Source organism: Scyliorhinus torazame, chromosome 19, assembly GCF_047496885.1.
Source record: "Scyliorhinus torazame isolate Kashiwa2021f chromosome 19, sScyTor2.1, whole genome shotgun sequence".
NCBI classification, from domain to species: Eukaryota; Metazoa; Chordata; class Chondrichthyes; order Carcharhiniformes; family Scyliorhinidae; genus Scyliorhinus; species Scyliorhinus torazame.
In genome coordinates this window covers 53,455,559-53,481,775 of record NC_092725.1, presented here as the reverse complement: position 1 = coordinate 53,481,775, position 26,217 = coordinate 53,455,559, and the positions used below count along the sequence as shown (strand labels likewise).

General features: G+C 46.8%; 1 protein-coding gene across 3 annotated transcripts in view; it reads right to left on the bottom strand.

Moving 5' to 3' along the window:
* Window positions 1–7,459: 7,459 nt before the first annotated feature.
* svopl (SVOP-like) overlaps window positions 7,460–26,217 on the bottom strand; it is a 180,152-nt gene continuing 161,394 nt past the window's right edge. For all 3 annotated transcript variants that reach the window (XM_072484285.1, XM_072484286.1, XM_072484284.1), the window contains 3 exons: window positions 22,359–22,448; window positions 12,486–12,599; window positions 7,460–9,468 (listed from right to left, as the gene is read on the bottom strand). In XM_072484285.1, coding sequence (XP_072340386.1) covers window positions 9,439–9,468; window positions 12,486–12,599; window positions 22,359–22,448 — 234 coding nt within the window. In that variant the 3' untranslated portion in view covers window positions 7,460–9,438. The remainder of the gene's footprint in view (window positions 9,469–12,485; window positions 12,600–22,358; window positions 22,449–26,217) is intronic.

Sequence of the window (26,217 nt, the reverse complement as noted above, 5' to 3'; positions counted from 1 at the left end):
GGGCAAACCAGACAGCGAGGGAGCCAGGGAATCATGGTGTGATTCACTTTGGGGCTCATTTATGGAACGAAATGTAGGTGAGTACAGGCCGCGATCTTGCCATTGCAGCCCACACGAATGAGCTCGCCAAAACCGCCCAAAATAACACTTAGAAATATTTTGGTTGAATCGTGCTGTGTAATATTTTGGGTCAATAAGTACAATTATCAGGTTTAGCCTGAACATAATGATCTGTAGGTGTAGCATAAACCAATGTTTTTCAAGCTTTTTTTCCGGGGACCCATTTTTACCAACCGGCCAACCTTCGCGACCCACGCCGGCTGATCTTTGCGACCCACGCCAGCCGACCTTCGCAGTCTACGCCGGCTGACCTGCGCGACCCACGCCGGCTGACCTGCGCGACCCACCATTTTCTCTTACCTTGTTTGCTGCTAACAAAAATGGAGGAAATGGTTTTGAGACCCTTTGGGACCCTCGTTCACACTCCTCCAATGGAACCTGTTGGATGAAGGTGAAGCCTTCCGATGTCGGAAAGTATGGAGTCTCCATCTGTCCAAAGTTATGCATTTTTTTCCTGTAAAATTTTATCAAATAACCCCCTGTCGAACTTGTAAAAACAATAAAAATAAAATGAATAAAATAAATGAAAAAAATAAAAAGTAAATGAATAAAATAAATTAATAAAATGAATAAAACCCCCCCGAACTTGTAAAACAAAAAGTGGTGAACGTTTTAAAAAAAAGTGGCCTCTCTGTGCATGCGTGCCCGATCATCGGCGTGCAGCCGGCGTTATTAACAGCCGGCCGCTGCGCGCAGATTTGCGCGATCGGAACGCCGCAATGGACGGCTCCGCGACCCTCCCGACACCCGCCCGTGGGTCACGCCCCTAAGTTTGACAATGCCTGGCATAAACTACCTTTCAGAGGTCACAGAAAGCGTTGGAAATCTCCTAATATGCAACATGTTACATACTGGGGGAAGGCCCTAGCGGCCAGGTCTCTGGCACTGAGCCTGGCTCTGTGGCTCAGAAGGGAAGGGGGAAGAATGGAAAAGCGATAGTGATAGGAGACTCAATGGTTAGGGGAATGGATAGGAGATTCTGTGGTCACGAATGAGACTCCCGGAAGGTATGTTGCTTCCCGGGTGTCAGGGCCAGGGATGTCTCGGATCGAGTCTACAGGATTCTTAAGGAGGAGGGGGAGCAACCAGAAGTTGTGGTACACATAGGCACCAACGACATAGCTAAAAAAAAGGGATGAAGATCTAAAAAGTGATTTTAGGGAGTTAGGTTGGAAGCTAAAGAGCAGTAGAAGCAGAGTAGTAATCACTGAATTGCTACTGGTGCCACGTGCAAGTGAGGCAAGGAACAGAGAGCGAGTGCAGCTGAACACGTGGCTACAGGGCTGGTGTAGGAGGGAAGGCTTCAGATATGTGGATCATTGGGATACCTTTTGGAGAAGGTGGGACCTGTACATAAGAACATAAGAACTAGGAACAGGAGTAGGCCACCTGGCCCCTCGAGCCTGCTCCGCCATTCAATGAGATCATGACTGACCTTTGTGGACTCAGTTCCACTCTCTGGCCCGTACACCATATCCCCAAATCCCTTTATTCTTTAGAAAGGTATCTATCTTTTTCTTAAAAAACATTTAAAGAAGGAGCCCCAACTGCTTCACTGGGCAAGGAATTCCAGAGATTCACAACCCTTTGGGTGAAGAAGTTCCTCCTAAACTCGGACGGATTGCACCTAAACTGGAGGGGCACCAATATCCTGGGTGGGAGGTTTGCTAGAGCTCTTCAGGAGGGTTTAAACTAGTTTGGCAGGGGGGTGGGAACCAGAGCTATGGATCAGAGGATAGGGTAGCTGTTGAACAGGCAGAAATAGTATGCAGTGAGTCTGTGTGGAAGGATAGACAGTTGATAGGGCAAAGTTGCACTCAGTGGAATGGGTTGAAGTGTGTCTGTTTCAATGCAAGGAGTGTCAGGAATAAGGGAGATGAACTTAGAGCATGGATCAGTACTTGGAACTACGATGTTGTGGCCATTACGGAGACATGGATTTTCACAGGGCAGGAATGGTTGTTAGATGTTCCGGAGTTTAGATGTTTTAAGAAGAAAGGGAGGGAGGTAAAAGAGGAGGGGGTGTAGCACTGTTAATTAGAGAGTGCATCACAGCTGCAGAAAAGGAGGTAGTCAAGGAGGGTTTGTCTACTGAGTCAGTATGAGTGGAAGGCAGAAACAAGAAAGGAGCAGTCACATTATTGAGAGTTTTCTATAGACCCCCCAATAGCAGCAGAGTGGTAGAGGAACAGATTGGGCAGCAGATCTTGGAAAAGTGCAGAAGTAACAGTTGTTGTCATGGGTGACTTCAACTTCCCTAATATTGACTGGAACCTCCTAAGTGCAAATGGTTTGGATGGAGCAGAGTTTGTCAGGTGTGGACAGGAAGGATTCCTGACCCAAAATGTAGATAGGCCAACTAGGGGGGAGGCCATATTGGATTTGGTGCTTGGCAACGAATAAGGCCAGGTGTCAGATGTCTCGGTAGGAGAGCATTTTGGTGACAGTGACCACAACTCCTTGACCTTTACATAGAGATTGATCTTAACAGACAGTATGGGAAGGTATTTAATTGGAGGAGGGGAAATTATACTGCTATGAGACAGGAGCTGAGGAGCATAAAGTGGGAACAGTTGTTCTTGGGGAAATGCACAACAGTACAGCACGGTAGCATTGTGGATAGCACACTTGCTTCACAGCTCCAGGGTCCCAGGTTCGATTCCGGCTTGGGTCACTGTCTGTGCGGAGTCTGCACATCCTCCCCGTGTGTGCGTGGGTTTCCTCCGGGTGCTCCGGTTTCCTCCCACAGTCCAAAGATGTGCGGGTTAGGTGGATTGGTCATGATAAATTGCCCTTAGTGTCCAAAATTGCCCTTAGTGTTGGGTGGGGTTGCTGGGTTATGGTGATAGGGTGGAGGTGCTGAACTTGGGTAGGGTGCTCTTTCCAAGAGCCGGTGCAGACTCGATGGGCCGAATGGCCTCCTTCTGCACTGTAAATTCTATGATAATCTATGAATGTGGAGGTTGTTTAAGGAGCACTTGCTGCAAGTGCTGGATAGTTTTGTCCCACTGAGATGAGGAAGGAATGGTGAAGGAGCCCTGGATGACAAGAGAAGTGGAGTTTCTAGTCAAGAGGAAGAAGGAAGCTTACGTAAGGTTGTGGAAGCAAGGATATGACACGGCTCTTGAGGGTTACAAGGCAGCCAGGAAGGAACTCAAATATGGACTGAGGATAGCTAGAAGGGGGCGTGAAAATGCCCTGGGGGAAGGATGAGGGAAAACCCCAAGGCGTTCTACACTTATGTGAGAAATAAGAGGATGATCAGAGCGAGAGTAGGGCCGATCAGGGATAGTGGAGGGAACTTGTGCCTAGAGTCTGAGGAAATAGGGGAGGCCCTAAATGAATATCTTGCTTCAGTATTCACTAGAGAGGGGGACCTTGTTGCTCAGGAGAACAGAGTGAACCAGGTTAATAGACTCAAACAAGTTGATATTAAGAAGGAGGTTGTGCTGGAAATTTTGAAAAGCATCAGGATAGATAGGTCCCCTGGGCCTAACAGGATATACCCAAGGTTACTACGGGAAGAGAGGGAGGAGAGTGCTGCACTGTTGGTGATGATCTTTGCATCCTCACTCTCCACTGGAGTAGTACTGGATGATTGGAGGAAGGCGAATGTTGTTCCCCTGTTCGAGAAAGGGAATAAGGAAATCCCTGGGAATTACAACCAGTCAGTCCTACGTCTGTGTTGAGCAAAATATTGTAAAGGATTCTGAGAGATAGGATTTATGATTATTTAGAAAAACAGTTTGATTTAAGATAGTCAGCATGGCTTTGTGAGAGGCAGGTCATGTCTCACAAGCCTCATTGAATTCTTTGAGGATGTGACGAGACACATTGATGAAGGTCGGGCAGTGGATGTGGTGGATATGGATTTCAGTAAGGCATTTGATAAGGTTCCCCATGGTAGGCTCATTCAGAAAGTTAGGGAGCATGGGATACAGGGAACTCTGGCTGTCTGGATACAGATTGGCTGGCCGAAAGAAGACAGCGAGTGGTAGTGGATGGAAAGGGTATTCCGCCTGGAGGTCGGTGACCAGTGATGTCCCACAGGGATCTTCAGCGGAATTCTCCGCAATTGGTGCGATGGCCCGACACGCGAGTCAAAAACGGCACGAACCACTCCGGCGTCAGACCGACCGGAAGTAGTGGAATTCTCCACACTTCCGGGGGCTAGGTGGATGCCGGAGGAGTTCGCGCCGCGCCAGCCGGCGCCGAAGGGACTGCGCGAGTCCGCACATGCGCCAAAGGACCGGCGTGATCCCGCGCATGTGCGGAAACGCCGGCGTATTCTGCCGCATGCACGGGGGGGGGGGGTGGTCTTCTTCGCGCCGGCCATGGTGGAACCCTACAGCGGCCGGTACAGAAGGAAGAAATGCCCCATGCATAGGCCCGCCCGCAGATCGGGGGCCCCGATTGCGGGCCGGGCCACCGTGGGGGCCCCCCCGGGGCCGGATCCCCCCCGAGGACCGCCCCAGCCAACTTACCTGCCAGGTCCCGCCATGTGGGACCATGTCTAATCCATCCCGGCGGGACTGGCCAGAAACCGACAGCCGCTCGGCCCATCAGGGCCCGGAGAATTGCCGGGGGGGGGGGGCGCAACCAGCGTGGCGTGAACCCCGCCCGAAAATCGGTACCGGAGACGGGGTGGCGGGGCGGGATTCGCGCTGCCCCCGCACCCCCCGGGGATTCTCTGACCCGGCAGGGGGGGGGGTCTGAGAACCCCACCCCTGTACTGGGACCTCTGCTCTTTGTTGTTTTTATAAATGACTTGGATGAGGAAGTGGAAGGGTGGGTTAGTAAGTTTGCTGATGACACGAAGGTTGGTGGAGTTGTAGATAGTGTTGAGGGCTGTTGCTGGTTACAACAGGACATTGACAGGATGCAGAGCTGGGCCGAGAAGAGGCAGATGGAGTTCAACCTAGATAAATGTGAAGTGATTCATTTTGGAAGGTCGAATTTGAATGCTGAATACAGGGTTAAAGGCAGGATTCTTGGAAGTGTGTAGGAACAGAGGAATCTTGGGGTCCATGTACATAGATCCCTCAAAGTTGCCACACAGGTTGATAGGGCTGTTATGAAGGCATATGGTGTGTTGGCTTTCATTAACAGGGGGATTGAGTTTAAGAGCCGCGAGGCTTTGCTGCAGCTTTATAAAACCCTGGTTAGACCACACTTGGAATATTGTGTCCAGTTCTGGAAGCCTCATTATAGGAAGGATGTGGATGCTTTGGAGACGGTGCAGAGGAGATTTACCAGGATGCTGCCTGGACTGCAGGGCATGTCTTAATGGTTGAGGGAGCTATGGCTTTTCTCACTGGAGCGAAGAAGGAAGAGAGGTGACTTCACAGAGGTATACAAGGTGATGAGAGGCATGGATAGAATGGATAGCCAGAGACTTTTCCCCGGGGCGGAAATGGCTGACACGAGGGGACATAATTTTAAGGTGATTGGAGGAAGGTATAGGGGAGATGTCAGAGGTAGGTTCTTTACACAGAGAGTGGTGGGTGTGTGGAATGCGCTGCCAGCAGAGGTGGTGGAGTCAGAGTCATTCGGAACATTTAAGCAACTCTTGGACAGGCACATGGACAGCAGTAAACTGAAGGGGTGTAGGTTAGGTTGATCTTAGATTAGGATAAATGGTCGGCACAACATCGAGGGCCGCAGGGCCTGTACTGTGCTGTTCTATGTTATTCAACAGTGGAAATACTCCACCTGTTTCGAGCTTAAGGATGTGAATTGGATTTGGATCAATCACAACTACTGATTTTATTTCTTGCTGTGAGCATAACTTATTAGCAGAGAAAGTAATTGGGAAATGTAATATGGATGTTCAAAATCAGGAACGGTTTTGATAGAGTAAATAAGGAGAACTGATTCCATAGGAATCGGCAACCAATAAACGAAGATTTAAGATAACTGGCAAAAGAACCAGAGTGGGGGGGAATGAGGAGAATTTTATTTTCATGTAGCAACATATGATCGATGGCATTGCCTGAGATTTTAGTGACTGCAGGTGCAACAATAACTTTCAAAAGGAAGCTGGATAAAGACTTGGAAAGAAAATTGTGTTGGACTATGGGGAAAGAAGTGGGGGAATGGGATGAACTGGATAATCCTTTCAGAAAATCGAGCACAGCTTTGCCTACCTGGTACATGGGGGGCCTGGGGGTGGGCCGAGTTCGGTGTCTTGTTGGATATCCTGCTGAATTTATTAGATTGTTGCGGAGGTAGGATTGGGATTTTCTTTCGTTTTAAACCTATCGTCCCTTTTCTGTCCAAATATTTCCCACCGGTCATGAATCCCCACAAAGCTTTTAATTTAAAATCGTAGAAACACGAATCACGGATCGTAGACCCCTGGGTCACCTTCTTGTTGATTGAGTGGCTAGTTCTCCTCTTCGCTGGTGGGTGTTGTCATCTGCCGGGATAATTCTAGTAAGTCTTTATCGCTCTGCTTTTCTTTTCTACCTTGAGAGGCCCTGAAGGTTTGACCGTAGTCCAAACGTGATGTCTTGTTGTTGCCAGTCCTCTCTTCACAATTGTAGGGAATGATCTAGGTTCTGCCCTGGGTCTGTTTTGGGGAGTTTAGCTGCATTATGTGGTGTGTATGTAACTTCCCTTAAATCTGGGGTTTCCACGTATTTTCTTTTGCTTTTTTGTAGGGGTGGGTATGACGAATCCGCTCTCGGCTCCTACATGGGTTCAGGTGGGCCTGATGGCTGGAAGGAGGAGGCTGTGATGGATCATTGGTGCCATGGGCGCTGCTGGAGTTGAGGGAGATTGTTCGCCCGGTCATGGCGCCTGAAGTTTATCCTGATTTCCCGTGTTGATCACGGGGTTGTGCGGTGCGAACCATTTTGTCACATTTTCATGATCATATTCTCTTTCTCCCTCGCTGTCTGGTGGGGCGATAGGAGTATATAGTTCTGCCTAATAATTGTATTGGGCCAGTTATGGTGTCATTCTCCTGTTCCATTCCATACTCACGTTGATTAAGCCGCTTTTGTTTCTTCTCTCCTCGTGTTGTTCTCTAAAATTTAAAATCTCAATAAATATACTTTTTTAAAAAACTAACACAGGTCCCATGGGCTGAATGGCCTCCTTAATGTATTGAGTGTTTCTACGATTTAAAATTAAAAGCTTTGTGGGGATTCATGACAGGTGTAAATATATGGACAGAAAAGGGACGATAGGTTTAAAACGAAAGAAAAACCCAATCCGACCTCAGCAACAATCTAATAAATTCAGCTGACGATCAGCAAATAAAAACTCAGCATAGCCGAAAAATATTCCTAAGCATCTCAGTTTCACATCAGTAAACAGGAAATTTTCAACAATATTCTCGTGCAAATATCAAAAGTTTATTGTGATGCAATCATAAAAAAAGTCTGTCCAAATAGCCTTCAACATGATAAAAAAAACATTCCTCAAAGGAAAAAAAGATGCAGCTTTTTTTTTACTTTGTTACTCAGAAGCAATTGTATACATTCCTCACCATGTGGCGAGTACAGTACGCCGAGGAGCAACACGACTTATGGTTGGGATTTTCCTCATGTCATGTCCAGGTCTGTTGTTGACTAATTCATGGAGGTTGACGGCATGGTGAGTCATCATTTATCGTATCATTGCGTCATGCGGCTACCAGGAGCTAGAAGGCAAGTTCCTCGGTTCTTCTTTTGTCTATTAATTCTTAATTTCCTATGTCAAGGGCTGATTTTCCAGCTGGGTGCTCCCACTGGGTGTACCATCGCCCCTCGGTTCAGATTGTTCCATTAATTCATTTGACTGGTTGTCGTCACCTTTTTGACTGAACAGTCAAGGTGTTGATATCTCTGATTTTCTGATCAGTCCTTTGTCATGAACCAATCTTCAAGGGAAATGCAAACCAGTGAGTCAACGTGATGATACCTTTGTTATACATGCTCTATGCAAAATCATTGTATGAGCATCAGTTAGCCTGAGCCATGTCTATCCAGTAAAGTGGAGTTGCCACGCTTCAGTAACTAGGGTCAACTCTGGTGTGCAGAGCTTCTTTTTAAAACTCAGCAAGGAGAGGTCCTGGAGAAGAACGGAGGCCTACACGCAGTGGACAACACTGAGTTTGAAAACAACATAGCTAGTTGTGACTCCAAGTTCGAGTTTTAAGAGCTCATAGTTCACGAGAGAGAGAGAAACGGCTCAGGGAAGTAAGGGGGTTCAGAAGTAAGAATTAGTGCAATAATGCCTCGATTTCAATATAATAAGGACTCAGAAAGCAGAGTGAGTGGGACAAAGCATCCTGGGCTTATGAAGAACAGGAAGGGCAATTGTAATGGAGCATAGCGCTATCAATAAAATGGAGGAAGCTACGTTAGTGATTTTGACGGTCGTGAAATAAATATTCACGGGCAGATATAGAGAGGCATGCTGGACATGACAAGCTGACTAGCAGAGGATTGTCTGTGTTGCTAACCTGGATGGTTATCATGGATGGAAATCTCCAGCCGTTGTGATTCACTTTTCCCACCGGCAGCACACCTCCCCACCTGCAGGTTTTCCGGCTGCGATGGTGGCTTCGATGGGAAATGCCATTGACAAGCTGCAGGAGTGCAGAATCCCGCCGCCAGCGAACGGCGCACCTCCGGGAAACACGTGTCTGGTGGACCAGAGAAACCGGCCTCATATGTTTGACAAAACTTTAAGATAATGGATAACTCAAACAGTAACATAAACAAAATATAGGCGTAGGGAGGTGGTTCGAAGGATGAGACAGATTGACTTTCTTCAAGATGAGAGAAAAGTTCCAGGGCAGAGGCAACAGAAGATGATATTCCCTCAAAAACCTGACATTTACTCAAGTTCAGGGGACAGAAGATGGAACAGTGCTGACAGGAGAGACATCAGTGGTGCTCGGTGTTTTAAATGATGCTTGTCCCAACCCACCCAACGGGACAGGAATGTACTGTTGCACTTCAGGAGATTTTTTTCCCTCTCGACCACTGTGGTATCTTTTAATTTGCTTATTGCTTTATGTGTTATTTTAGGCCACTAAGTTTATTCCTGAGTGCAGACAGCTTTAAAAATTCCCCCAATGTTCGGCCTTTCTCAACCTCCTTCCGCTGCAAAAGGCAACTTGTGATGGATGTCTGAAGGATGTGAGACAATATGATAAACTTGCAGATAAGTTAGAGGTAAGTAAGAAGTGATCCAAAGTAGAATGGGAATAGAAATGACACATCATGTACAGTCCAGCACACAACTCAGAATCTCATTGGTGAATGTGCTCCAAAGGTATCGAGAAGAGATCCTGTTTATTCCGTCGAATATTGACTCCGCAGTTTAAATGCTGGAGGTGGACGGATTGATCTCCTGCAAAATAAATCAAAATGGCTGTTGAAGCTGGCAACAATTTAAAGGAATAAAATATTGGGTTGCAAACCATTTCCCGGAATGTTACAATTGGACATTGCTGTGTAGATGTTTGGAGGACTCATCTTAGGTGACATTATTCTTCTGAAATCATGGCCCGTCCAGCACTGGGGGAATACTGCAATGCTGGAGGTGCCGAGGTGCCATCTTTTGAATGAGATCTTAGGTCCGTCAGAAACTACAGAGAGTCGTGAACACAGCTCAGTCCATCACGCGAAACTGCCTCCCATTGACTCAGTCTATACCCACCCCCCTGTTGTCTTGGGAAAGCAGTCAACATAATAAAAGACCCCTCCCACCCGGGTGATTCTCTCTTCCAACCTCTTCCATCGGTCAGGAGATACAAAAGTCTGAGAGGACGCACTAACAGATTTAAAAGCAGCTTCTTCCCCACTGTTACCAGACTCCTGAATGACCCTCTTATGGACTGAACTGATCTTTCCATGCATCCTCTCTACTCAGTAGTACCATACTCCATATTCTTCACCCGAAGCCTATGTCTATGTATTTACATTGTGTATTGTGTATTTATCCTATGCTTTAATGTATGGAACAATCTGTCTGGACTGTAAACAGAACAATACTTTTCACTGTTCCTCGGTGCATGTGACAATACATCTAAATCTAAACAGAGGCCCCATCTGCCCCCTCAGGTGGATGAAAAAAATGTCAGGGCACTAGTTCGGAGAAGGGCAAGGTATGTCAATAAGCATTTCACTGACATTTAAATACTTTTGAAGTGCAGTCCCTCTTTAATGACATCCAAAATTGCACACAGGAAGGCCTCAAAACAACAAACGATAAATAACCAATTTCTCTGTTTTGTTGATGTTTGTTGAGGAATTACATTGGTCAGGAAATTTCTGCCTTTCTTCAAATAGTGTCGTGGGCATAGACATAGACATAGGGCAGTGCAGCACAGAAAAGGCCCTTCGGCCCTCGATGTTGCCGAGCTTTGTCCAAAACCAAGATCAAGCTATCCCACTCCCCGTCATTCTGGTGTGCTCCATGTGCCTATCCAATAACCGCTTGAAAGTTTCTAAAGTGTCTGACTCCACTATCACAGTAGGCAATCCATTCCACACCCGAACCACTCTCTGAGTAAAGAACCTACCTCGGTCATCCCTCCTATATCTCCCACCCTGAATCTTATAGTTATGCCCCTTTGTAACAGCTACATCCACCCGAGGAAATAGTCTCTGAACGTCCACTCTATCTATCCCCCTCATTATCTTATAAACCTCTATTAAGTCGCTTCTCATCCTCCTCCGCTCCAAAGAGAAAAGCCCTAGCTCCCTCAACCTTTCCTCATAAGACCTATCCTGCAAACCAGGCAGCATCCTGGTAAATCTCCTTTGCACCCTTTCCAATGCTTCCACATCCTTCCTATAATGAGGTGACCAGAACTGCACACAATACTCCAAATGTGGTCTCACCAGGGTCATGTATAGTTGCAGCATAACCCCGCGGCTCTTAAACTCAAGCCCCCTGTTAATAAACGGTAACACACTATAAGCCTTCTTCACGGCTCTATCCACTTGAGTGGCAACTTTCAGAGATCTGTGGACATGAACCGCAAGATCTCTCTGTTCGTCCACATTCCTCAGAACCCTGCCGTTGTCCCTGTAATCCGCATTCAAATTTTTTCTACCAAAATGAATCACCTCGCACTTATCAGGGTTAAACTCCATCTGCCATTTTTCGGCCCAGCTCTGCATCCTATCAATGTCTCTTTGCAGCCTACAACAGCCCTCCACCTCATCCACCAATCTTGGTGTCATCAGCAAATTTACTGACCCACCCTTTAGCCCCCTCCTCCAAGTCATTGATAAAAATCACAAATAGCAGAGGACACAGCACTGATCCCTGTGGTACACCGTTGGTAACTGGTCTCCAGTCTGAAAATTTTCCATCCACCAGACATCAACTGCTCTACCTTCAGCTATACACTTAATTACCTCCTCAAAGAATTCAATCAAATTTGTGAGGCAAGACCTACCCTTCACAAATCTGTGTCGACTATCCAGGATTAAGCTGCATCTTTCTAAATGGTCATAAATCCTATCCTTCAGGACCTTTTCCATTATCTTACCAACCACCGAAGTAAGACTAACTGGCTTATAATTACCAGGGTCATTCCTATTCCCTTTCTTGAACAGAGGAACAACATTTGCCACTCTCCAGTCCTCTGGCACTATCCCCGTGGACAGCGAGGACCCAAAGATCAAAGCCAAAGGCTCTGCAATCTCATCCCTTGCCTCCCAAAGAATCCTTGGCTATATCCCATCTGGCCCAGGGGACTTGTCGACCCTCAGGTTTTTCAAAATTTCTAATACATCCTTCCTCAGAACATCTACCTCCTCCAGCCTACCCGCCTGAATCACACTCTCATCCTCAAAAACATGGCCCCTCTCCTTTGTGAACACTGAAGAAAAGTATTAATTCAACGCCTCTCCTATTTCTTCTGACTCCATGCACAAGTTCCCACTACTGTCCTTGACCAGCCCTACCCTAACCCTGGTCATTCTTTTATTTCTCACATAAAAGAGTAAAAAGCCTTGGGGTTTTTCTTGATCCGACCCGCCAAGGACTTCTCGTGCCCCCTCCTAGCTCTTCTAAGCCCTTTTTTCAGCTCATTCCTTGCTACCTTGTAACCCTCAAGCAACCCTACTGAACCTTGTTTTCTCATCCTTACATACTCTTCCTTTTTCCTCTTGACAAGACATTCAACCGAATGTTCGCATTCAGCGGAAAAAGTAGGCTTCCTCACTTTATATCCTATTTGAAAGACAGCGCCTCAGCAGTGCAACACTCCTGTACCATACTAGAGTGTTAGCTTGGATCCCATGGTGTTCTAATCCAGAGGGAAGTGTGCTAACATAGGGTGTAGCCCTTTTAAACACATCGCCACTTTAAACGTCAGTGTGGAAGTAAAATGAGTGTGATTCCATCCTCACCTGCATTGCACGGCCTTTGGTCTCAATGGGAAGAGTATAGGCCAAAACAGAACAAATGAGGCACACAGCACTAAACAAGCACAGAGCTGTTACAGGCCACGTGCCCAACAGGACCTACATGGAGCAAAAGAAGATGAATGAGCAGATGCATTGTGCTCAGGTGACAATGATGGCTAAATGTTAGCATTAAAGCAACAGAAAAGCTGATGGCTTTTGAAAGAAATGGCTTACGGAAATCCCGCATTAATCTGGTGGCGACACCATTTTGAAAGAGCCAGTCCCTGGTACTTTACCAACACCAATCTTCTTTCGCATCCTTACCGGCACTAACTTTCTTTGATGGTCATGTCAAAAACAAGAACCTCTAGAGAAGTAAGTAGTATCTTATTAGATAGGAGCAGACTAACAAGGATTCCGGGGGATACAATGCCAGGTTTACGATGCTTGCACAAAGCGGTGAATAAAACTGATGAGCTACACGAACAAGTGGTCCAGTGGGAATATGGTGCAGCGGCAATAATTGAAATGTGGCTCAAAACTGCTGGCGATTGAACACTTAATATTCAGGGATACAAGGTGTTGAGAAAATATAGGAAAGAAGAAAGGGAGGTGGCCTGGCAGTACTGATTAGGGAGGACAGTATAGTTTTGGAAAGACAGTCAACGGAATTCTCCGTCGGCGGGATCCTCTGGTTCGCTGTAAGCGCACCCATGTCCGTGGGTTTCCCCCGAGGGCATGGGATGGTCACAATGGGAAACCCCATTGGCCGGCTGAGGAACGGAGAATCCCACTGCCGGCGGGACCACGATGGAAAATATGGTTTGCGGACAGGAGAATCCCGCCCAGGATGTCCTTGAGGGTGCAAAAACAGAATTCATTCGGTTAGAGCCGAGAAGCAAAAAGCGGATGATCACGTGATTGGGGGTATTTTATAGGCTTGAGAGAGAGAGAGAGAGAGAGAGATGGGGAACAAATCTGCAGGGAAATCATGAAGATGTGCAAGAATTATAGAGTGGTGATATTGGGAGATTTCAATAACTCAAACATGAATTAGGAGAATGTGAACATCAAGGATAAGGAGAAATTTCAGAAGGAGGCATTGCCATAACTGGTGCTGGGATGTCACATGGGCCAAGCTGACCAAAGCTGAGATTCTCCCCTCCCCGCCCCTCCCCCCACCTTTTCGGCGGGCGGGAGGCTGGTGGCCACAGAGAATCCAACGGGACCCCCCCCAAATGGCTTTTACCGCGGCGGGATATCCCGTTCAGAGAGATTTAGAGGGGATATTTGGGGAAACGTTTTCACCCAGCGGGTGGTGGGAATCTGAACTCGCTGCCAGAAAGGGTGGCAGAGGCGGAAACCCTCAACATTTAAGAAGCATTTAGACTAAATAGGTGCTTGATGGCCGGCGTGAGCATGGTGGGACGAAGGGGTTCTTTCTGTGCTGTAAAGGTCTCGGACTCTATGGAGGTATGGCCAATGTTGAGGATGATTCAAATAACATAAAAATTATGAGCAGGAGTAACTATTTGGCCCCTCAAACATGCTCCACCACTCAATGAGATCACGGCTTCTCTGTTTGTGGATTTAATTCCACATCCCTGCCTGCCCCATAACCCTTGACCATATTGCTGATCAGAAATCTGTCTAATTCAGCCTTGAATATATTCCCACAGAATCCCTGCAGTGCAGAATGAAGCCATTCGGCCCACCGAGTCTGCACTGACCCTCCGAAAAACCACCCTCCCCTCTCCTATCCCTGTAACCCCACGCATTGACTATGGCCAATCCACCCTAACCCGCACATCTTTGGACTGTGGGAGGGAACCGGAGCACCCGGAGGAAACCCACATAGAAACGGGGAGAATGTACAAACTTCAGTCACCCAAGGCCGGAATGGAATCCGGGTCCACTGGCACTGTGAGGCAGCAGTGCTAACCACTAAGCCACCATTCGCTCACCAGAATGCACTGCTTGCTAGGCAAGAGTAATCCAAAGACTAAATGACCCTCAGGGAAAAGAATTTGCCTCATCTCCTCATGGAAAATCCTTATTTTTAAACTTTGGCCCCTAGTTCTAGATTGGTCCTTGAGTGGAACTGAACAGGTCACAGATTGTGATATGGTACGAATAAAGTAATGGCATGATGGGAAAACTGGTCAATGGGAAGGCTGGTCAAAATATTTGATACAATGTAAGAAATTCTGCCCTAACCATTTCAGACCCCTGTAAGACTAATAAAGCAGACTCTGCATAACTTGAAGTATGAATAAAATCAGAGAAGGTCAAGCCATTCCAAAATACCAGACCTCGGCAACTCCTGATAAAACTAACTCGTCATAACCCAGGGCCATAGAAATAAGACAAGATAAGGTCAGGAAGAAATAAGTCTCCTCCGACCTCTCAATGTTCCCTCCAAGGACACGATAATGGTATGAGTGATGCGACAAAGAGCCCAATAAGGTCAGCAGGCATTGCTTCAGTTTCTACTTCCGATCGAATTCCTGACTAAGCTGCAGTCACGCAATCTTGATAATGATAATGTATAAATACTGAACTGATTTTCTGTAAAAGCGCGGACTTCAGAAGGAATCAGCAAGTTTCACTAACTGCTCTCTGACCTCAAGTTTCAGCCATTACTGCATGCAGTCGTTTTGAAAATAAAGCCTTGTTATGTTGTCTCAACGAGCATTGTTGAATCTTTCTACTACAGAAGCACAAAAATATTGACTACAACAAGATAAGCTGGCAGAATGGGCAGGCAAGTTGTAGACAGAATTTAATACAGAGAAGTGTGAGGTGATACACTTTGGAAGACGATATAGGGAGGGTAATTTCCAAAAAGTATTCAGGGAAAGAGTGACCTTGGAGTACATGTGCACATATTCTTGAACATAGCAGGACATATTGAGAATGTAGTTAGTAAGGAATATGGGATCTTTGCTACAAGGTTAGATTGGATAAACTGAAGTTGTTCACCTTGAAGAAATGGCGATTGAGGTGGAGGTGTGCAAAATGATCACAGGTTTGAATCAAGTAGACAAAGAAAAGCTGTCCCCATTAGTTGACAGTACAAGGACCAGGGGACAGAGCTTTAAGGTGTCGGGCAAGAGATGCAGAACAGTTTAGAGGAAGAAACTTTCTTTACGCAGCGGAATGCCTGCTGGAGTGGTGGAAGTGGAGATGGTGAATGATTTCAAAAGAACAGTAGATTGGAACGTGAGAGAAATCAACTTGCAGGAATATGGGGATAGAAGGGGCAATAATGGTACTGATTGGATTGCTCAGCAGAAAACCATCATGAACTTGAGGGGCTGGATGGTCTCCTTTTATGTTCTGGGTTATATGTTGTGGCCCAGTTGGGGTGTGGAGGAGATGGAGGAGTAGAAAATGCAGCAAACCATTCAAAAGCCCATTGAAGTTGACGGGACTGGAAAATCCTGCTCTCGGGAGGGGTCATAAAATTCGACCCTTGATGTCAATGGAATTTTCCCCTTACACATTATTCGATCATGACGACTGGTATATAAAAGAGCGAAGCAAGGTGTGGCACTCGGAGAAGTTACATTGGCTCAATGCCTACTCAGAGCGAACTTCATTAAATCACTAGGTTCTGGGGCAAAGCTCAGAAGGACCACTTGAAAAACATGAATAAATGTCGACAGCATCGTCCGCAAACTCAGATCTTCCCACTGCTCTTCACAGAAAAGAATTTGGATGGGTAAGATCAAATGAACCAAAGAGCTTTCTTCAGCTAGATAGATCCTGGAACCTCATATCCAAATATTTTCAGAGGTTTACTTCAATCTGTCTCAGCCTGAATACTTTTGAACTGCTTTTGGATTTCAAACAGGAATATTAATTGCCTGGTAGATGTTTTGTTACCTGTATGGCAGGTAACTTGTGCTACTCAATTCAGTTACAGCAAAGGCTTTTGGAAGAAGTCGTCCAGAAATTTTACATAAAGTATATTGAGTAACACAACTTAAATAACTGCGTGAGCTCTTACATTAAGAACTGTACTAGTAGAAGGTTACAACTTTTCTATACACTACAACTAGGCCTGACCACACTAGCAGCCCTGAGCTAAATCTCTGCCTTTGTTCGCCTCACAGTCTAATCAGCCAAAAAGGCTTGAGGTCTGCTTGCTTCCCCCTTTATACCCGCCAGTGCTGCCCCCTAGTGGTCTTTCCATGTCCCATAAGCCCCTTCTGTACATACCCATGTAAAGATCACTACATCCCCCTTTTTCACTTTTTTTTTTTTAATAGTTGCAGAGCTAAAATGGAACAAACACAGTTAGTTTCATGCACAAATACAGAACAGAGAGCAATGATTGTATCAGTCCCATGTTCACAAGTTCAGACGGTTGGGTGCACGTCTGATTCGGGTAGACCCCCTGAGTGGGCATGGAGACTCTGAGGTTCTTATGTCCAGCTGGGCACCAGCTGCTGGTGTCCCGGGATGTCACATGATAGCGTCCTGCAGATCCAACGTCGGAAATGCAGGTTGATGAGGTGGAATCTTCAGCAGGTCTCGTCGATTGCGTCAAAACAACATACCATCATCAGACTTCACAACGATCGTGGCGATACTTGTCGGAGCACCATTGTCATGTTAGACCATCCTCCACCAGGGTGTCGCAGTCTAACCATGTCATTGATCACTAACGGATGCAGCACTTTCGCATGTCGGTCATAGTGCTGCTTTTGTATGTGACGTTGGTGACACAGCTTGTCCAGCACTTGCGAGTGATCTGGATCGGTGAAGTGTAACGGCGGTAGCGTTGTCCTCACATCTCGATTGAAGAGCAATTGAGCCGGTGACAGCCCTGAGCTCAATGGTGATGAACGATATGATAATAGAGCCAAGTGTATGTCGGAATCCGAGTCAGTGGCCTTGCTGAACAGTTGCTTAATAATGTGTACACCTTTCTCCACCCTGCCGTTCGATTGAGGAAAGTGTGGACTCGATGTCACGTGCTTGAAGTTAAATTTTTTTGAGAATTCCATCCACTCCCCGCTTACAAGGCAAGGACCATTGTCGGACATGACCGTTTGTGGGATGACATGCCTCGAGAAGGTTTCCTTGCAGGCTTTGATAACTGACGCCGATGTGAGATCCGGGAGTTTCATTACTTCCGGAAAGTTGGAGTAATAATCGATGTGAAGAAGATAGTGTCGACCCATGGAATGAAACAAGTCAATACCAACTTTGTCCCACGACGTAGCCATCTCATGCTGTCGGAGTGGCTCCATGCATTGTGCTGCTCGATGTTTTTGACATGTGTCACATGTGAGCACCATGTTTGTTATGTCCTCGTTTACCCCAGGCCAATACACGGATTACCGTGCTCTTCTTTTGCACTTCTCGACACCAAGGTGCCCCTCATGAATCCTGCGGAGCATGTCTGCCCGGAGCGCCAGTGGAATGACGATTCTGTCATTTCGCAGTACGATGCCATCCACCATGGACTGTTCAGTTTTGACGTTTTGGAACTGTGGGCACCGCCCTCTTGGCCAGCCATGCTGAAGGTTGTGCATGACCTGGAGCAGGGTCGCAGCTTCTCGCGTTGCCTGACGAATTTGCAGCAGCCTCTCGTCTGTTGTCGGGAGTGTCTCTCTGAACAACTGTGCGTGAGCTTCTACATCGTTAACGGATGCCGGTGGTGTACTGTTAGCATCAATGGCTCGGGACAAGGCGTCGGCGATTATTAGGTCCTTCCCTGGAATGTAGATCAGCGTGAAGTTGTACCTCCTCAACTTCATCATCATGCTTTTTAGGCGCGGCGTCATGTCATTGAGATTTTTGTTGATAATGTTGACCAGTGGCCACTAGAAATGTGGGAAGGCCATACACAGTGGCGGAATGTTGTTATACCCGTCATCAATCCCAGGCACTCCTTCTCTATCTGTGCATACCTGCACTCTGTGGCGGTCATTGCTCTAGAAGCGATGACCAGTCCAATTGGTCATTCTGTTGAAGTAGCACCGCACCAATTCCATGTTGACTGGCGTTGGTGGAGATCTTTGTGGGTTTTGTAGGGTCGAAGAATGCCAGCGTTGGAGCTGCCATCAATTGGTGCTTCAGATCCACCCACATGTCTTGGTGGCGTAGAGTCCAGTCAAACTCAGTGTCCTTCCTTATCACTTGTCGTAATGCTGTCGTCCGTGCTGCTGGGTTCGATATGAACTTGCCGAGGAAGTTGATGAATCCAAGAAACCCGAGCACCGCTTTCTGGTCACGTGGCCGCTGCCTGTTCTGAATTGCCGCAATCGTCTCAGTGTCCGGCGTCACCCTGTGCCCTGATATCGTGTCACCCAGGAAGGTCACAGATGAACGTGCGAAGGTGCACTTGGTTCGGTTGAGTTTCAGCCTAAATTGGTGGATTCGTTTGAAGACTTGCTTTAACCGAGCAATGTGGTCGTCCTCTGTCGCTGACCATATTTTGATGTCACCAACATATACTTGGACGCCGTCAATGCCCTCCGTCATCTGCTCCATAATTCTGTGAAATATTTCAGATGCAGCGATAATCCCGAAAGGCATACGATTATAGCAGTATCGTCCAAACAGTGTGTTGAATGTACACAACAGTCGGCTGGAATCATCGAGCTGCATCTGCCAGAAGCCTTGTGAGGCATCACGTTTGGTGAATATGCGAGCCTTCGCCATTTCACTCGTTATCTCCTCTCGCTTGGAAATGGGGTAGTGCTCCCTGCAAATGTTTTTGTTCAAATCTTTGGGATCTAAACAGATTCTGAGTTCACCGGACAGCTTCTTGACACACACCAACGCGCTGACCCAGTCAGTCAGCTGTGTGACCTGTGATATGATGCCTTTAGATTGGAGGTGTTGGAGTTCTGCTTTTAGCCTGTCCCGCAATGGAGCTGGTATCCTCCTTGGTGCATGAATGGCCGGTGTTGCATTGTCTTTGAGCAGGATTTTGTACTTGTAGGGTAACGTACCCATGCCACAAAAGACGTCAGGATACTCACTGAGAAGCAGCTGGATGGCATCAGCCAGTCGTGATGAATCAATTGTGTTCATGAAAATCCTCTGTATCAGCCGCAGATCCTTGCAGGCTTGAGCACCTAACAGCGACGTCCGTTTATCGTCCATGATCTCAAAGCATAGTCCTTTTGTGACTTTCTTATTGACTACTTGTAGGTGGCATGATCCCCTCGAGGTGATCTGGTTGCCATTGTAGTCTGTTAACTTGCATGCAGCAGGTATCATCTCGTGTGTCCCTGGGATGGATGCGAGATCTTTGCCTGTCATCAAGTTCACGGATGCTCCAGTGTCAAGCTTGAACGTAATTGGGGAGTTGTTCACTTGCACTATGGCACTCCATTCGCTTGTGGAGTCAATGGTATGCACGTATTGAGGCTCTGTGGTCAGCTCGTGCGGTTCCTCTGTGGCATTTATGATTCCAACACCGTATGTGTTCTCCCAGAAATGGAAATCTTCGTGGCCGGAAAAATTTTCTTCGAGTGTCCATTTCATCTACTGTGCGAACCTTGAAGTTTCCATGTCTTTGCGTTGGAGAGTAATATTTTGCTGTGGACTGACACTGGGAGGCAAAATGATTCATTTTGGAGCACATTAGACATCTTTTCCCTAGTGCAGGACATTTCCCTTTTAAGTGGGTGTTGCCACAACGGTAACACATCATGACGTTAGTGACGTCACATGTCGGCAGCGATCGCGCATGCGCGACTCGCTCTTCTGGCTGGGTTCGGAACTTTGCGTACTGCACATGCACATACCGGGATCTGGCCGGATCGCGTCTCTATTGACTGTGCGCATGCGCAGACATGCTGGAATGGGCGCCGGCGTCCGGAAAAGAATGCCTGTGAGTACAGGCCACCATTTTAACATCTTCCACCTCGTGGAGGATTTTCTCCACGTTTTTTTTTCTAGAAACTCTAGGTACTGCTGTTTTTTCTGTTTTTGCTGTCAGCATTTTGCTATGGTAGTTTTTAAAGTTAAATCATTTTGCTGCATTAATGATTCCCATACATTTTCATCTGAGAGACCATAGATTAATTGATCCCTGATGATAGAGTCTGTTACATCAGCATAGTTACAACCTTCTGCTAGCAATCGGAGATCTGTGACAAAATTAGAGATAGTCTCCCCATTTTGTTGGAATCTGTTACGCAGGTTAAAGCGTTCCATGATTTCATTTGACTGTGATTTACAGTGTTCATCAAATTTTGCAATTATCACTTGAAAGCTATTTTTATCTTCATTGTCACCATACGTAAAAGAGTTATAAATGTCTACAGCTTGCCGGCCCACCGTTGACAGTAATATCCCAATCTTTCTCTCGTCGGTAGCTGCATTTAAGGCAGTAGCTGCCATGTATATGCTGCTGTTTATACATTTTCCAGTTACTATTTAAATTACCGGTAGTTTTTAGCATCTCTGGAAGTGGCGGGTGGTCCATCGCTTCAGTTGGTTGTTTGGAATCCAAATGCTGCGAAGTCTTCCACAGTCGAGTGGCCGGCCCGTTACTTTTTCTGCTTATTTTGGTTCTTTCTGGTCTCTAACTTAATCTATGCCCACAAACTGATTCATTTGCTGCGTGCCTTTTTCCTACTGTGAATTCAACATCACCGGAAAAGCAATTTTTATAATATTGGTTTGCAGCCGGCCTACCTGTGTGAAGAAATTGCTCATGGAACTTTGATTCCAGACTCTGGATCCCACGTCAACCTATAATTATTTTCTCTGTGGTCTCGGTCTTGCAAAACCGCCTTCTCTCCGGCTGTCCTCTCATTCCTGTGATGTGCAGAGGAGGGTGCCATTACAGACCCTCCTTTTTACGTTTTTTGGATGTGCGTGAATAACTAGTCTTTTGAGGGGTTATTGGTAGGAATTGGATCACACAGTAACCGAGGGGTTGGAAAATACACGACCATGTATTAAAAAGTAACAAACTCTTTTTGTTTACCGTCAGGCAGTGAGAGGAAACTTTGGAGCCATTTGAACAGACAGCAGCCCCCCCTCCCCAATAACAACAGCACATAGACATCACCAACAAGGTCAGCATTCATTGCCTGTCCCTCTTGGTTTCTGCAGTACTCATTAAACACCATGCAGTCTGGAAGGTTCATCCATATTTGGGCAGCACGGTGGCACAGTGGTTAGCACTGCTGCTTCACAGCGTCAAGGACCCTTGTTAAATTCTAGCCTTGGGTGACTGCCTTTGTGGAGTTTGCACGTTCTCCCCGTGCCTGTGTGGGTTTCCTCCGGGTGCTCCGGTTTCCTCCCACAATCACAAAGATGTGCAGGTTAGGTGGATTGGCCATGCTAAATTTCCCCTTGGTGTACAAAGATGTGCAGCTTAGGTAGAGTTACGGGGATAGGGTGGGGGAGTGGGTGTGGGTAGCGTGCTATTTCAGAGGGTCAGTGCAGACCCGATGGGCTGAATGGCCTCTTTCTGTACTCTATGATTTAGAGGCAATTTTATTGATCATTCTATCAAAGGACTTAAGAATCGGTTTGTCTTTCTCATAAGCTCAGTACAAAGGTGTTGGTGTTCATTTTGAAAAGGAAGAACATTTTTCTTACAACTTTTTATGGAGGGGGGCAAATGGGTTCTGAAATGAAGCTTCCTCTTTAACCTGTTCAAAATCACTCCCATGCAGTTCTACAGTGCACTCTGAGTGAAATCCTTTTCCTCATTAAGTCATGCTTAGTTTCAACAATTAGAAATAATTAGAAATCAACCAACAATACAAACGAAGTAGAATTCCACTGTGATCCCAACTGAAAATATGAACTTAGGAAATCATTACACCCTCAGATTCTGGTTGCAAAATGAGCACCATCCCATTCCATGAGAAAGAAAGATACTCAACTCACCTGTGCTACAAAGGGTGCAACCATTGCTCCGATTCGAGCCATCGAACTACAAGAGCCGAGCCCCAAAGAACGGATGGTGGTGGGATAGACCTAGAAAACAGCAGCAAATGACAGTCAATGCAGTTTTAAACAAAAAGATATTTTTACACATTTAATCTGTATTAGAAGAGCAGACTATAACCAAACAACTGTTACCATACAGGGCACTAGAACCTCATCATCCAAACTGCTGTGCGGTAAAGATTTAAAGTCTCCAGTTTTATTGGCAATGCTAATAAAGCAGGCTGCGGAGTGGCAAGTGGCAATTATATCAAGCAAAGTTACGTGCCCAGTGGGCACCGCAGGGGTTGGATTGCTTTATCAATTCCTTTTATCACATTTTGATTGATGTTGCTAAGTTTCCATTGTTCTTTGTTACTTTTGGGGCATTACCCCTGCCGGGAGCGTCCCCTATTGATTGTCCCCGAGTTCATTTCTGTTATTTTATTAAATTGGGCCCTAAAATAAATCAAGCAAATTGTGAATTGACGATTAAAAGCCCAGCCACACAGCGGATTCCATCTCACCACATTCAATCATTGCATGCATGTCCCATTCAAAGTTAACTATACTGAATAAGTTTAAGCTCAGGGTGTTTTAAGGTGCATGGTATGCATGCTGAAACACCTAGGGCTGGATTCTCCATTCTTGCGTCTAAGTGCTGACGCCAACAGAGGTTCCGTGGAGTTCCACAACAGAAAAATCACCGCCATACCCTTACCTGTTCCGCTACCGGTGAGGGGCTAGCATTGGCGCTGCGTGAAACACCCGCTGCAGGGCTGACAAGCTGCAGCCGCACGTATGCCTACAACCCCCACACACGCACCAATCACACCGGAAAAGATGGCGGCAGTTGTGCTGGACCGAGTACCAGTCCACCCCGACCCCACAGCACACCTCCTGGCCACCCTCCACTCCTCACCCCAGCCCTGGCACAAGCCTCCTCCGGCCAGCGGCACAGCTCTCGGCGGAGTGTAGCGGCACTGGATACTGTCTGCATGCCCTCTGTCTCTCTCCACAGCCGCCATGCTAGGCTCACGGCCACCGAGGCCCATCAGGGGCGGAGCATCGAGGATGGGCCCGCTAATATTCAAACGGGATTGCGACTGCGCGTGGCACACATCTCGATGATGCCGATTTGGAGGAGCATCCCGACCCGGCGTCAAACCGCCGCCTACCACGATTTCGGGGTCGGGAGCCATTCTCTGCCCAATCGCCCTGCCCGGTTTCGCCGTCGGACAACGGAGAGTCCCGCCCCTATTTTCTGAATCCAAATGACTGCAACCACAATTAGACAACGGGAGAGAGGCTCGCGATCAAAGACTGAGGAAGGAAAGGTGGCAACTGGTCGGTCGTAGGTCTATAAATCCAAGCCTTGCGCGCTGTTAATACATTTCAGCGGAAAGGAAATCGTTCTCAGGTTTCTATACTGAATTTCTATCAGGACCCAACTCCCCAGCTTGGGTCGGTTGGTATTTTAATTGTGGGTTCTGTGACGTCGCACTGTATCTTCCCGCACTAAAGTCCACAGAGATTGGAATCCGAAATAAAAACAAAGAAGGCTGGAAATAGCAGGTTCGGCAGTGTTTGTGCAGAGAGAAACAGAGTTAATGGGTGAGGCTTTCTGGCACGACCGACGGCGCACCCCCTCCGCGGGTTTTGTGGCGGCGAGGGTTGCGTTCAAAGGGAAATCCTGTTGACAACGGCGGTGCCGGAAGGTCCAGCTGCCTGTCGCCGGCGAGCCTTCCCAGCGCATCTGCAGAACCCGCCATGGAGGAGGAGGAGGAAAATCTCGCCCACCGTTTCAGGCCGATGACGTTTTGTCAAGTACTGCTGGTCAGAAGCCTGAAACACGGAGCAGGATTTTCCAGTAATCCCCCCAGTGGGTTCCCTGGTGGCGGGACGGGTCAGCCACGTTGGCGGCATCAGTAGATCCAGCTGACGGCCAATAGCAAGCCACCTCCTGCGTCGGGAAACACCCTGAGGGTGGGCAGGAAAAGTCCACCCATTAACTCAGTTTCTCATTTGCTAAATGCTGTCAGACCTGCTGAGTATTGCCAGCATTTTCTGTTTCCATCAAAACGCTTTTTGCTCCGATTTATCTCAGTCTTTACGCAGCCCCTGTATCCGTGTTGAGCAGTGACCTTTCCCACTTGGCTTTGAAACAAAGAGTTGGTTGTAATCTAACTGGGACAGAACCACAGTCATCTTATAGAGTCATATGGTTTCCTCTTGCTTCCTGTAAAACTCCACCTATATTAAATTCTTACCCAAGAACAAGGTGGACTGGTACCCATGCCAACCTCACGCTGTTAGACCCAAAGCAAAAGGGAGAGTCAGCGAGAAGAACTTAATTAAATTCAACACACAACTGTTTATAAGTGTTTGCCATGGGGTTGGGTTCAGTTCATTAATAATCCTAAAGCTCCCTTACAGCAAGCGGACTTCAGGCATTCAGATGAAGGTCAAGCGTATTTAAGATATACCATTTCTTGCTTTCTAACAGAATGGCACAATAAATGACAGCAGACACAGTATAACTCTCAAGTTTCATGGAGTATGACCAGACCCAGTCACCATAGTTACATCTGGTGTTTTATTGAACGTTGCAATATTGACCTGTGAGCATAAATTCACCGATAGCATTCTCCCAGCTGAGTTGAGAACACAGGGTTGTAGAATTAGGACTACATATTTATAGCCCTATCTCCGACCTGGGCTCCTTTTGATCAAACCTTCTTGCCGAGGACAAAAGCACAACACACAATTATTTTGGTATCAAAAAGCCAGGACTCGCTCCACAGACCAAGCAACATAATGTAATAACCTGTAACAATGTACCTCAGATGCAAAGGAAGACAGAATCATGAGGGATGATTTCATGAAGCTCGTCTCTCTTGCTCTGCATTCTCAATAGACACTGGGGTCTGAAATGTGGCGACAATGCTTCAAGTCCAATTGCCCAGCAGTGAAACCTCTTGAAAATTACACCAGTAGAGATCTCGCAAAGTCCAAATCAAAACCACAAATATGAAGTGACAATCTTCAGAGTTCATTCCCACCGCACCTCCCCCATTGAACAAATTTTATATTCTCTGCAGAACTCGCCCACGGTTTCGAATTTTTCCACTGACTTGTTTTTCCCTCGAACTCCTTGAAGTCCAGCCACCAAGACAAATTAGGATGCAGGGGTAAGATTACATAAATTATAGAAATGTGACAGGTGTAGATGGGGAGGGGGGGGGGGGGGGAGAACGTTAGGCTCAGCAACTACCCCAGTATATTGGTGTCATGATATGCAGACATGCAGATAATGATATACAAACTGGCAGCTCATAAACACAGAACAGGACATGACCAATGAGCAGGCAGGACACTCAGGGGTGGTATCTCACTATAAAAGGCACGAGGCACTCACACTCCGCCTCTCTCCACTGATGAACATCTACAGAGTGAGTCAGGGTGTATTTACAGTATCACACCTCCAGCACGTGGCTAAGAGCTAGTCTGGTTCAGTCAGACAGAGTACCCACATTTAGGTTAGCAGAGAGTCGAACTCATAGAGAACTGTGCTAACCGTGCTACTGATTCAATAAATCAGATTGAACTAACTTCAAGGTCTGGAGTATCTTTTGGTTAAAGCTGCATCCAGTTGCAGCCTGTGTTATCCCAGAGTACATAACACGACATGCTACCAGGAGACTGCTTAATCTAGGTGGTTTACCTCAGTCTGTTCCGTGACGACCAGCGAATGTATCCTGGCACCATGGAGAAGATTCAGGCTCTTCACCAGCTCAAGACCTCCGGCAATCTCAGTGCC